Source organism: Mustela erminea, chromosome 12, assembly GCF_009829155.1.
Source record: "Mustela erminea isolate mMusErm1 chromosome 12, mMusErm1.Pri, whole genome shotgun sequence".
Taxonomy (NCBI): domain Eukaryota; kingdom Metazoa; phylum Chordata; class Mammalia; order Carnivora; family Mustelidae; genus Mustela; species Mustela erminea.
In genome coordinates this window covers 49,240,441-49,252,831 of record NC_045625.1, presented here as the reverse complement: position 1 = coordinate 49,252,831, position 12,391 = coordinate 49,240,441, and the positions used below count along the sequence as shown (strand labels likewise).

The window sequence follows — 12,391 nt, the reverse complement described above, 5'->3', positions numbered from 1 at the left end:
GGAGAGAAGAGGGAAGTGGGGGGTGGGGTATGAGAGTGTCGCGTAGGGGTGGAGGCCCGTGGGGCGGTTGTTAGCAGTGGTCAGGAAAGGGTTTCCTGAGGGGCATTTGAGCAGAGGCTGGGAGACGGTGAAGCATGTGGATACGTGAGCGAGAGCATTCCAGGAGCAGCAACAGCCAGTGCTAAGGTCAGGGGCACATGCCGGGCTATCTGAGGCATATGAGGATCCCTCGGGGGCCGGGAGTTGATGACAGAGGCAGCAGTGAGGGGCAGTGTACGTAGGAGAACAGGAGTTCGTTAAGGACACGTTAGATTTGGGTCTGTGTTACACGTGGGTGGGCGTGTCCAGGCGGTCGCTGCATCTGTGAGTCTCGAGTCTGGGGGAGGCCAGGGTGAGAACACGGCTTTGGGAGTCCTCTGTGTGTGGACGTGTGGAGTCTACATCCAGAAGCTTGGGTTGGGGGTGGGGACAGGATGTTGGGTGGGGCCTGCAGTGCCGAGGGGCTGGGGTTAGGGGCGTGGTAGGAGCCAGAAGAAGGGGGCCAGCAAGGTGGGTGACAGCGGGACTGAGGCTGACTCGCTTTCTGGATCCCTGTGCAGGTGTGACAACGTGCGTGTCTTTAAGCTGGGCCTCTTCTCGGGCCTGTGGTGGGCCCTGGCGCTCTTCTGCTGGATCAGTGACCGAGCCTTCTGCGAGCTGCTGTCGTCCTTCCACTTTCCCTACCTGCACTGCGCGTGGTAAGCCCGGGCCGCCGCACGGGCCTGCGCCTCCCTGCCCGGTGTGCGTGGTGTGCAAGGGGATAGGGCACAGCCTAGGGGCACCTCTTCTCGCAGAGGCCGTCGGACCTTTCAGAAGCAATGGGAAGTATTGTCAAATGCGCCGTAGGCTCCAGGGAGCAGGCTTAGCCAGGACAAAAAGACCTAATTGTGTGTGCTTTGGGTCTGCGGTCCCTTACCTCTGGCTCCTTTACTAAAGCATAAAGGAGTCTGAAAACCGAATCCGTAACCTGAGCTCTAGCTAGATCGCCCAGGGTCGGGTGGTGGGGGTGGGGAAGACTTGGAACAGAGGTGACGTGGGGACTGGGATGCCCAGGTGACCAGGTGAAGGCATCACAGGTCACCTGGGGACAGTCTCACCCATGCATTTTACAGGTAGAAACGGATGCCCAGAGAAGTGAATTAATTGTTCAGAATCGCTCACCTGGGAATTCAGTCATTGGGAACTGGAGCAGCTGTGCTCAGGATATACGGTTAAGTTAAAGAAAAAGGGCAGCAAGCAGTTTAAAAAATAAAAATTCAAAAAATAAAGATTTTATTTATTTGACAGAGAGAGACACAGTGAGAGAGGGAACACAAGCAGGGGGAGTGGGAGAGGGAGAAGCAGGCTTCTTTCCAAACAGGGAGTCCGATGCGGGGCTCAATCCCAAGACCCTGGGGCCATGACCTGAGCCAAAGGCAGACATGCAAAGATTGAGCCACCCAGGCGCCCCTAAGATTTTATTTATTTGTCAGAGAGAGAGAGAGAGAGCGCGCATACACAAGCAGAGGGAGAAGCAGACTTCCTGCTGAGCAGGGAGTCCGATGCGGGGCTTAATCCCAGGACCCTGCAATCATGACCTCAGCCGAAGGCAGACGCTTAACCGACTGAACCACCCAGGCACTCACAAGCAGTTTATTAAACAGCATGCAGACTCCTACACTCAGCACGCTGAGGAGGAAGTCAAATGGTTTTTTCCTATGAACTGCTTCAGCTCCAAACCCAGAGCCCTGTTTCTCTGTGCCCCAGAACTTCTGATTGCAAAAGAGAACAAGGACCAAGGGAAATCTGCTTTACGATGTCCCTTGTACATTGAGAGCTCCGGGGAGAATTCCAGTGGAAAGGAGCTGGAAAAACTTTATTAGATCCAAGATTCAGAAGAAGGTTGACTTCTATCGGGCGATGCCTAAAACTCTGTGGTTTGAAAGAACTCGTGTGAATGCCCTTGAACGTGGGAGCTTGTATAGATTGAGCATGAGACCCAACTTGCTCTTGGTTTAAGGCTTGGGGACTCCCAGGACTGTTTGCAAAAGACAAAACAATGTGAAACAGCATAAACTGAAGATTCCAGTCTGAAGACTGGAATTTTTTTAGGTTCAACCTTGACTCACACTAGTGAATTTATGCATGTTAATTTGAGTTATAATGGGAATAATAAACTGTAGATTCCAAGTGTACACTTGGATGAGTTTTGATAAATGTACACATGTGTGTAAATACGACCTCATTCAAGGTACAGTAAGTACATATTTTTATCAATCCAAGTTTCTTGGTAACCTTAGCAATTTAAGCAAAATTCAAAAATTAGATTGTAATAATGTTGGCTCAGACTTAAATTTGTTTCAAGTTTGGTGTAATTCCTGCTTTTTCAAAGTTGAATCATATTTTTGCCCCAGTTAAGATGCTTTAAGAACAGGGGCACCTGGCGGCTCAGTAGGTTAAGCCTCTGCCTTCAGCTCAGGTCATGATCTCAGGGTTCTGGGATCGAGTCCCGCATTGGGCTCTCTGCTCAACAGGGAGCCTGCTTCCCTCTCTCTCTCTCTCTGCCTGTCTCTCTGCCTACTTGTGATGCCTCTCTCTCTGTCAAATAAATAAAATCTTAAAAAAAAAAGATGATTTAGAACAAATTTAAACAGAAGCATAGAGAGGCTCTCATAATTCCACCAAAGAATAACAATTGTTAACGGCCTAAGATTTTTTAAAAATTTTAAGTAATTTCTGCACCTAATATAGGGTTTGAACTCACAACCCCGGGATCAAGACTCACACACTCCCCTGACTGAGCCAGCTAGTGCCCCTTATTCTAGATTTTTCATGTCTGTTTCTCTAATTATACTTTTTATAAATATATCTCGCATCATTCTATAGGTGATATAAAGTGTTCTGTTTTGTTTTTTTCTTACATAGGGAATACTAGATTGTGGATGACTTTCCTTACCAGTGCATACATATTATCTTCCACTTTTTTGTGTCTAATAAATACCTCCCAGTATAGATGCTTTAGAATTCATTTAGCCCACCTCTCTATTAATAGGTAATTAGGTTATTTGTTCACGTGCCTGCACATTTCCTTAGGTTAAATTTTATATATCTGTAGATTATATCTATACCTACTAGATACAGGTACATATAGATCTGTATCTCCAAAGTATTTTTTTTAAAAGATTTTATTTATTTATTTGACAGAGATCACAAGTAGGCAAAGAGGCAGGTGGAGAGAGAGGGGGGAAGCAGGTTCCCTGCCAAGCAGAGAGCCCAATGTGGGGCTTGATCCCAGGACCATGAGATCATGACCTGAGCCGAAAGCAGAGGCTTAACCCACTGAGCCACCCAGGTGCCCCTGTATCTCTGAAATATTAATGCACACTTTTTATTAAAGTCTGTAAGATAATGCCTTTTATCCATACTTTCATATATACTAGATATTAACTCTTAACTCATGTTACCCTGGTTAAAAACATTTTTATTTTCATGTCTTTGTAAAAAACTAGCATCATTGTTGAGCCTCTTTCACAGTTTAAGTTCAATGGGTGCATTTCTTCGTTTGCAAGGTACCTTTTCATTTGTCTTCCCTGCAGTGTTTCTATTTTTAAACAATTTCTATCTAGCAACCTGGTGTCTGGCACAGAGTAACCAGTCATTACCGTCCAGTATCTGTATGTATTATGCAAATCTGCATGCATATCAGCTCAGACAGAATTCTACACTGAGCCCTCATGGAGGCAGTGGCCAGCTTCAGTGTTTATAGTGTGAGACCAAGGTCAATCATGCCATCTTCACCCACCCTGATTGGGTTAAAGGGCATCCTATGAAAGGATTAGTTTTTGAGAGCTCTTTGGAAAATAGGGATTTTATTTTATTTTTTGAGAGAGAGTGCACGTGTGTGAGAGGGTTGGGCAGAGGGAGAGGGAGAGAGAGACTCCTAAGCAGGCTCCATGCTCAGTAAGGAGCGCGACCCCGGGCTCGATCTCAGAATCCTCAGATCATGATCTGAGCTCAAATCAAGAGTCAGCTGCTTAACCGACTGAGCCACCCTCCAGAATATAGGGATTTTAACTGGTCATATGATACAAATATCTCACGCCCCCCTTTCCCATTTATCTTTCAGTGCATGAGGGTTTTTTGGTACCATATGGGTTATCAACAGTCATGTTCTCACATAAGTCAATCTCTTCTTGTAGGGTTTCTGGACTTTGTCAGTATCAGAAAGGCCTCCCCCACCAAAGTTCATAAAAATGTTTTCTCTGACTCTATTTTAAAAATGGATTTTAAATCTTTAGCTCATCTGGAATTTAATTTCAGTCTAGAGTAGAGGGAAGGGTTACCTGCTTTTAAATGGTCCTTGCTTGCTAAAGGATTCATATACGACTTCTTACGGACACAGTAAAGTGAGAAAGTTTCCCTACTAAGCTGTAAAAACAGTTTTGTCTGTATAAAAGGATTCCTAATAAAGGGCATAAATTATGTGTAAGCAACATTGGAGGAAGAAGGTGGGATCTAATCAGATGGTCTCAGTTTCATCTTCTTAGCACCTGTTTTAGATCCTTGTACCTCAGTCTTCAGGGTTGAGCCCCAAAAGCATTTGCATATTTGCTCCTATCACCACGTGGAATATTTTAGAACTTTCTAAAACAGGCCGTGTTTGCCCCAGATTTGCAGTTCTCCTACTATTCCGAGGATTGTTGGTTACCTTACCGCCCCTTCCTCCTTGGAAGGAAGGCAGGCTGGGTGGGGCAGGGATGGGGGTGGGGGAGGGCAGGGTCCCCTGAAGGCGGCCATATTTGTTGGCCCTGGCTGGGTGCTGACCTGCTGTGTCCTTTCACAGGCACATCCTCATCTGCCTTGCCGCCTACCTGGGCTGCGTCTGCTTTGCCTACTTTGACGCTGCTTCCGAGATTCCCGAGCAGGGCCCCGTCATCAAGTTCTGGCCCAGTGAGAAATGGGCCTTCATCGGTGTCCCCTATGTGTCTCTCCTGTGTGCCAGCAAGAAATCACCGGTCAAGATCACGTGATGGCAAGGCAGTGGCTGGCTTCTCTGCCTATTTTTCCTCATGCACTGGGCTTCACTTGCCAGCAAAGACAGCTGGTGGTTTGTAGAGTTGGGGGTAGGGGTCTGTCTTTTTAGTATTTTGTTCCCTTGGGCTCTAACCAGCGAGTCTGTGGCTCACCAGGACTCCACTGTGCATGGGGGAAGAAGGTCTTTCCCTTTCCCAAGACGGAAAGTGAACTGAGGGGCATCAGGTAGATCTTCTCAGCGTCCCTTCCAGATACAGTGACTGGTTGGGCTGTATCCTTTGTGATGGCAAGGTGGTCCCTTGTGGGAGCCTCAATTCCCAGAAGGCGTTTGCTCCAGACCCCACTGGTCCCATGTGCTCTCAGAGTGGACCCTCCTGCTGACAGACTCTGTGACAGGCAAGACCATCTGACTGATGGAAGATGCCAGGGATTTTCATCTGGGGAAATGGTCCTAAAATAAAACCAAGCCAATGAAACCCACGCAGGGCTTGTGGCTGAGGAGGCTACTGGTCTACTTGGAGACTCTCGGTAACCAGATTTTACTTGTGCTTGTGAATCCTTTCTCTACTACCTCTGCTGAGAGCCGGGGACTTCAGATGAGAGTGGAGTGGACAGAAAAACCCTCTGTGCCAAAAGCTACACTCCACTTTAAGCCATTCTTGAAGATGAGCACAATTTCTAAGTGCCCCCCAGCCCAGGGGCCTCCAACACTTGGAGAAGAGTAGGTATGGCTAAGCCATCTGCACACAGAGCCCCACTCCTTGCTGCTGAACTCTGTAAAGTCAAGGCCTTGGGATGGTCACAGTGGGGATCCTGGTTTAACATCTGGAGCAAACACAAAGTTCTGGAAACTTCTGCTAATGGGAAACCTTCGATTCTGGAAGTTATCCTCGAAAACCTCGCCTCTTCTTTGTCCAGTGTTTCCTGTGGGAATCGTACTCTGTGCACTCTGAGTACAAGGTGCTTCCTGTGGTTTTTCTGAGCATCTGATGGCTGCTTCTCTCGACTACTGAGGGGATCCCAGGCTGGCTTTTCGGGTCACTTATGCAGTGGGCAAGTCTGTTGCCTTCTGAGTTTTTCCTCAGCTCAGATGACACTGGCTACCACTAACCTCTTCACTGGGCTGAATGAAGACTCCAGAAATGGTCATCGAGGTGTGTGTGGGGGGGGTACATGACCTCAGGGATACTCACTGTCCCTCTGACACCTCCTGCCTTGCAGCATTCCGCTGTGAAAGAGGGCAGGACGGAGGTGTCCTTGTGAGGACAGGAGTCGTATCACCAAGGATTGAAGAGTTGGGCAGTACCAGTCTGTGGCGTGTCTAGGAACTCTTGCTTTACTGAGAATTTTGTACAGGATCCAAGGTGAAAAGTCCAATAAGGAACAATGAACTGAGAGTTTAAAAATGAGTGACTTTGTTCTCCTTCTGTGGTTTTCAAGTAATTTTTTTTTTAGCACAACCCTATTTACAGTAAGAGATCCTGATGGAACCCAAATGTGAGAAATGTGTTGTATTCTATTAAGTTTATTTGCAGGTAGAACTTACATATTTCCCTAATATCATGCAGTGAAGATGCAAGTTAAATTGTGGTTTCCATGGTGAAAAATTTGGTGTTGAAGGAGTGTACCTGTGTATTATGGTTTAAAAATATACTTTGAAAAAAGGTGTTTATGTATTAGTGGGCTTCTAATGCACCTCTGAGATTTTGGTGGTTCTTGGAACCACTGCGAGTTTTAAAACTTTGGTCTAGGATTTTTTAAAGGGAAGTAGCAGTCCTTGCTTCAGATTAATTTCACCTGGCATGGATTCTGGGCTCCTCCATTCGGTAGTATCAGAATGCTCCAAAGTAGAGAGAAGCTTCCACATGCTTCAGGCCCAGCTGTCTTAGCGTGGAAACTTGGATGAGGAGAGGCAGAGAAGTGCGGGAAGGGTTTGTGTTCTGTGTGAGGTTTAATTTCTGTCTTGAGAGTTCCTCATTGACAGGAGCACTGTTCAGCAGTTAGGGAGGGACTGTGTCTCTCTCTCAGGTAAAGGGGTGGGTGGGTCCTTGATGATCATCACCTCCAACTCTCATCTCTTTGATCTTGCTCTTCTGGAAGTTTCTGAGTGTCCTTTGGAAATAGGGATGCAATGTGACTGTTGGAAATAAGGAGATCAGCGCCCCAACTCACAGGGCTGTTTCCATCTGTCTTCTACGAGACAGATGACTTAGTTAAGATATCAGAAGGGATATTTTTGCTGTTTAAAAACAAAAACAAAAACAAAAAAACAAGGCCCTTCTAGAGATTGGTTTTAATGAGCTGAGGGCTGATAACGTACGGAATGGCTTTATTTGAGGACAAAAACTGAACTTTTGAACAAAAATCACTCTAGCTTGTTAGCTTGGTAAATCGAGAAAGGAGTTGAACAATCTAGTTTGAAGTTAGACTTCTGACATATTTATATTTACATTTATATTTAGGATGCTTTTCTTCTAGCACTAAACACTCTTGAAAGAAAATTGGAAAACCACAGGAAAGTCGAAGGGAAAAAGAAGTCTGTATTTCTATTGTCCGAGAACAATCATTGTTAATATTCTGGTATATTTTCTTCTCGTCTCCCCCTCCTGCCCCATAGCCTTGTGAGCAGCCGTCTTTTAGAGGGGACAGTTCTTCCGGTCGCTTGAATGGAATATAAATGCCAGTTATGTATTTTTCATGAGGAGCAGCTTTTGGAATACACTCGGTCAGCTGTACCCTTGAGAGCTCATCACTGGATTCTGACTTACTGCTGAGTCTTCTTTTTAAATTGAGCCTGACATGAATAGGTCCCGAGAAATAATGAACTGAATTCTATCTTCCAGAGGCCTCTGCTCCGGATTAACGAGTCGCAGGACATTGCTGGTAAAAATAGGGTTCTATAGGTTTTCAGATTTAAAAAAGTGAATAGCTTATTGATTGATGTGCAATCAAGAATCTTTTGGGTTTTTCTCTCTAATAACGCAGAGACGTGGAGATGTGATGTTTGTGACTTAGGTCATGGCAGGTCCGGTACATTTGTGTTCTGCTTGGATAGATTTGCCTAAGACCGAGAATGAGCAGGAGTTGGATCTAAGAGAGTCAACATTGCTGTCCTCGTTACCGAGCGATCATTTAAGTCGGTGATTCTTATTTTCCAGTGTTTGATTCAATCTTAATTTTTAGAAAAAAATCATTGCTCTTTATGATTATGATTATATTATTAGCACGAATATATCGAAGGTGTATGGGGGAGAGATAACCTGAATCTGTTTGGTAACAGGCTACATTTTGGGGGAAATGAGGCCTGTCCCTCGGATGAGTGCCTAACAATTGTGGATCCAAGATGTTCTGTTGGGGGAATCTAAGCTTGATGGTCATCAAGCACAGACTTTCTTAAAAAAACAAAAACAAAACTGTAACTTGTTTTTACTGGATTTCTCAGGTGTGTCAAAACTTCTCACCCGTTCATCACGCTTATGTGAACCAATGCCATGTTGCAGGTTCTGAGAGTGGGACGGAGTCTCCTCGGCTCTTCATCCCATGGGGCTGACACACAGCCATCTGGGGGATGGGGGAGGGCTGAAGCTTGTCCAGCGAGCACTCCCAACCCCAGCTCCTTTTCCCCAAATGAGCTTGGAACCTTTCATTGTCAGCTCTTTGCCTGGGTGCTACCATTCCAGCTGGCCAGAGAGAATTGGCAGGCCAGATTGGGGTTCTCAAGGGATTTTATGGACATTCTCCTACAGATTAAAAAAAGAAGAAGAAGAAAAAGGCCTCTATTCTAAAGGACTGATTGTTTGAATTGATTCTTTCTCTCTGTTAAACCAGATTGAAGACTATTTTATAATCACAGTATGTAATCAGAACTTACATGGTATTTTCAGATACATCCCCTTGTTTTATACTTTCTGGACTTGTTCCGTATAAGGGTGGTGTGGGCTCCCTGGCTGTGGTAGCATTTAGTCTCCATTGCTTTGGGAATGATTTGAAGCCTTTTGAAATGGAGCTTTTGCACTTTATGCTATTTTTGTGAGCTATGATGGTTATATTCGATATTAAAGCCGTAAGGGGCATTTTCTGTGAATTTATGTTTGTGTTTATTTCCCAAATGATTTCGGAAATACCTGAAAATAAAAGATGCATTTAATGGATTGTCAAGCAAAGCACATTTTCCCAAATTAATTTGTTAATGATTTGGGGTGTCATTATTTTATTTTTTATTCTTTAAAAGACTTTGCTTGACAGAGTGAGCGAGAGAGGGTGCACAAGCAGGGGGAGTAGAAGCGGGAGAAGCAGACTTCCCATCGAGCAGGGAGACTCCTGTGGGGCTCGATCCCACGACGGGCATCATGATCTGAGCCAAAAGCAGATACTTAACTGAGCCACCCGAGCACCCCTTGGGTATTGTTATTATTAAACACCCTCCAGATTAGCGTAATATTTCTAGTATGACGTGCCTAAATGCATAGCAAATTTTTTTAGCAGGCATATTTTGTATGTACCTGTTTTTAATTCCCTAGGACCATTTTTTTAATTAGTAAGATTTCATAGGCCGTATTTAAAAGAACAGTGTGACCCTCAGAAGGGAGACTGGATCAGGGTTGTCATTAAATCCATATATCCATTAAATCCATAAAATACATTACAGTGGGTTTTTAGACTTTTTTCCTGGTCTGGGTGAAGGGATAAGGGCATAAGCCATGGCTGCAGAGACTTTTTGCCCGTCTGGTGGGAGTAGTGAGTCTTCTCCCTAGGAAAAATGCCCACCCATGTAATTTTTTGTGAATTCAGGTGTCCCTAGAAGCCACCCACCTAAAGAGCTTCTGCAGGGCCAGACACCAGACCAGGATTCAAATCCTCTCGGGCTGAAATTGGTCACCTTAGGTCTGCTTTCCCAGCTGCCCTCTAAAACCAGTGCCCCTCCTCTCCACCATCTCTAAGTCAGGATTTCCTCTTCTGAGGGGCTGGGGGGTGGGGGGGGCGGGGTGCCCCAGGGTGCCGGGAATGTGCATTTCAAGTGACTTCAAAAAAAACAAGCTTACATTTGCCTAAGCCTCTTTATAGGTTATAGATTGGTTTCTAGTATCAGACCCTTTCATAGGATTATATCTGGGTCTGTCATATTATTCTAGCTTTTGTATTGTGGAATTTTTCCATAATATAAGAGGTAGACCATTTGGTTTTTTGTTCTTCATTCACTGGGGTGAGGTTCAGCCTCCTTCCTGCCCCAACTTAAGGGTGCTGGCTGCCTCTCTCCTCAGCTAAGGATTTGTCATCGCCTCGTGAGCACTTGTTTCTGTCTCCAGGCCTGGTGGGCGACACCCCACTTAGCTGGGAAGTCTCTCTGCGTGGTAACTCACAAAAAGGGAAAGATAAGTCCGTTTTTAGTTGGTTTATTTTATATTTCTTATTAAAACAAAACATTTGATCCAGCTGCTTTTACAACAGAACGGAGATCATATCACTACCTTAAAGATGTAACAAATAGCCAAAAAAAAAAAAAAAAAAAAGGAAAAGGAAAAAACCCAAAATTTAACAGATAGCAATAAAATTAGTAGTTTCTGCATTAAGGCTACTTACAAGAAAGTGACATAGGGGAAGGCCAAGAGCACGAAGAGACACAAAATGGACGGTGTTATCAGTGACATTTGCTGGGGAAGGAAGTCTGAACAAAGGAAGGCATAGCTACTGGGGGTGAAGGACTGGGAGAGACTCCTGGAGTAATATCGCCATCTTGTGGCCCTTTCAGGTATTCCTCTTCACGGAACGCTTGAAACCCTAATTGCAAATCACCCCAGAACTCAATATAATTATCTCAAAACTCTCACAAGTCACACAGCTTCTTTTTGGGTCCAAGTATGTGTTCCTGCTCCCCCCCCCCCCGCCCCTGCCAAGCATCTCTTTGCTTTTTCTCCTCCTCGCTTCTCCTAGCAACTCATTCTTCACCCTCTAGGTGTTTGATCTCAGATTTCTAAAAATCTTCCGAATATCATAAAGCAAATATTTTCCGGCACATAAAACTGAGTTAACATAGTTGTGATCTAGAGGATTTTTTTTTAATCCGCTGGAGTTAGGTTTAACTTCTGGAATTAATAGTTCTGCTCACACAAGTCAAATGCCAGTACAACCCAAAATATCTCTAAGACTGAATCCAGTTTGAACCAGCGGTTGGCCTGCCTTTTTTTTTTTTTTTTTTTTTTTAAACCTGTGGGGCTAGCTGCAGGGGGCTGTGTGATGAACACAGCAGTGTGCCCTGTGGAGGAGGAGAGAAGCCACCAATGGCTGAAAACCGTGCGTACAAGACGCATCAGCAGCTCTGGGAAGGCAGGCAGGAGAGAGTGGTAACATCTGACCAGTGAGGAGTTGGTTTGAGACCTTCTAAGACGGAACTGATGGACTGAGAGCCATATTTGATAATCTAGAATCTCAGACTGATGAAAGAATGGGTATGTTGCCTGGAAGTAGTGTTTTCTTAAAGCAAGCCCTATTTGAGAGCTCAGCGCATGAGTTCTCTTTGCCTTATTTACTCTGACTTTTTTGTGAAGCCAATATTACTATTATTCCTGGTTTAAGGACGATAAAACCAAGGCTCAGAAAGGTATTTAGAACACAGCCAGTAGGTGGCAGAGTCAAGATTCAGACCCAAGGCTTTCAACTCATCCATTTAGTTTTCTTTCTACAAAGGATTTTTTATTTTTATTTATTTAAATTCAATTAATTAACATAATGCATTATTGGTTTCTGGGTCAGAGGTGAGTGATTCATCAGTCTTCTATAAAACCCAGTGCTGGTTACATCATGTGCCCTCCTTAATGTCTATCACCCAGTTACCCCAGCCCCTCTCCCCTCCCTTCCAGCAACCCTTTGTGTCCTATGATCGAGTCACGTATGGTTTGTCTCCCTCTGATTTTCTTTTATTTTCCCCTTCCTTCCCCTAGGATCCTGTTTTGTTTCTTAAATTCCCCATGAGTGAGAAGGAAGGGGGAAAGGGAGAGGAGAGAATCTCCAGCAGACTCTGCTCGATGTGGGGCTCGGTTGCAAGACCCTGAGATCATGATCTGAGCTGAAGCCAAGAGTTGGCCACTTAACCAACTGTCTCTCCCCCGACCCCGTCATCTTTCTGAAGAAAAATCTGACCAGGTCAGTTCGCGGCTCAAAGCCCACCAAATCTCCATCACTCTGAGAGCAAAGCAAACTTACTATTTTAAAAAAAATTGAGAGAGGGGTGCCTGGGTGGCTCAGTTGATTAAGTGACTGCCTTTGGCTTAGATCAGGATTCCAGGGCCCTGGGTGGAATCCGCCCCACATCAGGAAGCCTGCTTCTCTCTCTCCCTCTTCC

General features: G+C 45.1%; 1 protein-coding gene across 2 annotated transcripts in view; it reads left to right on the top strand.

Annotated features, from left to right (window-relative positions):
• The window catches only part of ACER2 (alkaline ceramidase 2), a 33,124-nt gene extending 23,914 nt beyond the window's left edge, over positions 1-9,210 (top strand). For both annotated transcript variants that reach the window (XM_032307027.1, XM_032307026.1), the window contains 2 exons: positions 600-737; positions 4,862-9,210. In XM_032307027.1, coding sequence (XP_032162918.1) covers positions 600-737; positions 4,862-5,048 — 325 coding nt within the window. In that variant the 3' untranslated portion in view covers positions 5,049-9,210. The remainder of the gene's footprint in view (positions 1-599; positions 738-4,861) is intronic.
• The last annotated feature ends 3,181 nt before the right edge of the window (positions 9,211-12,391 follow it).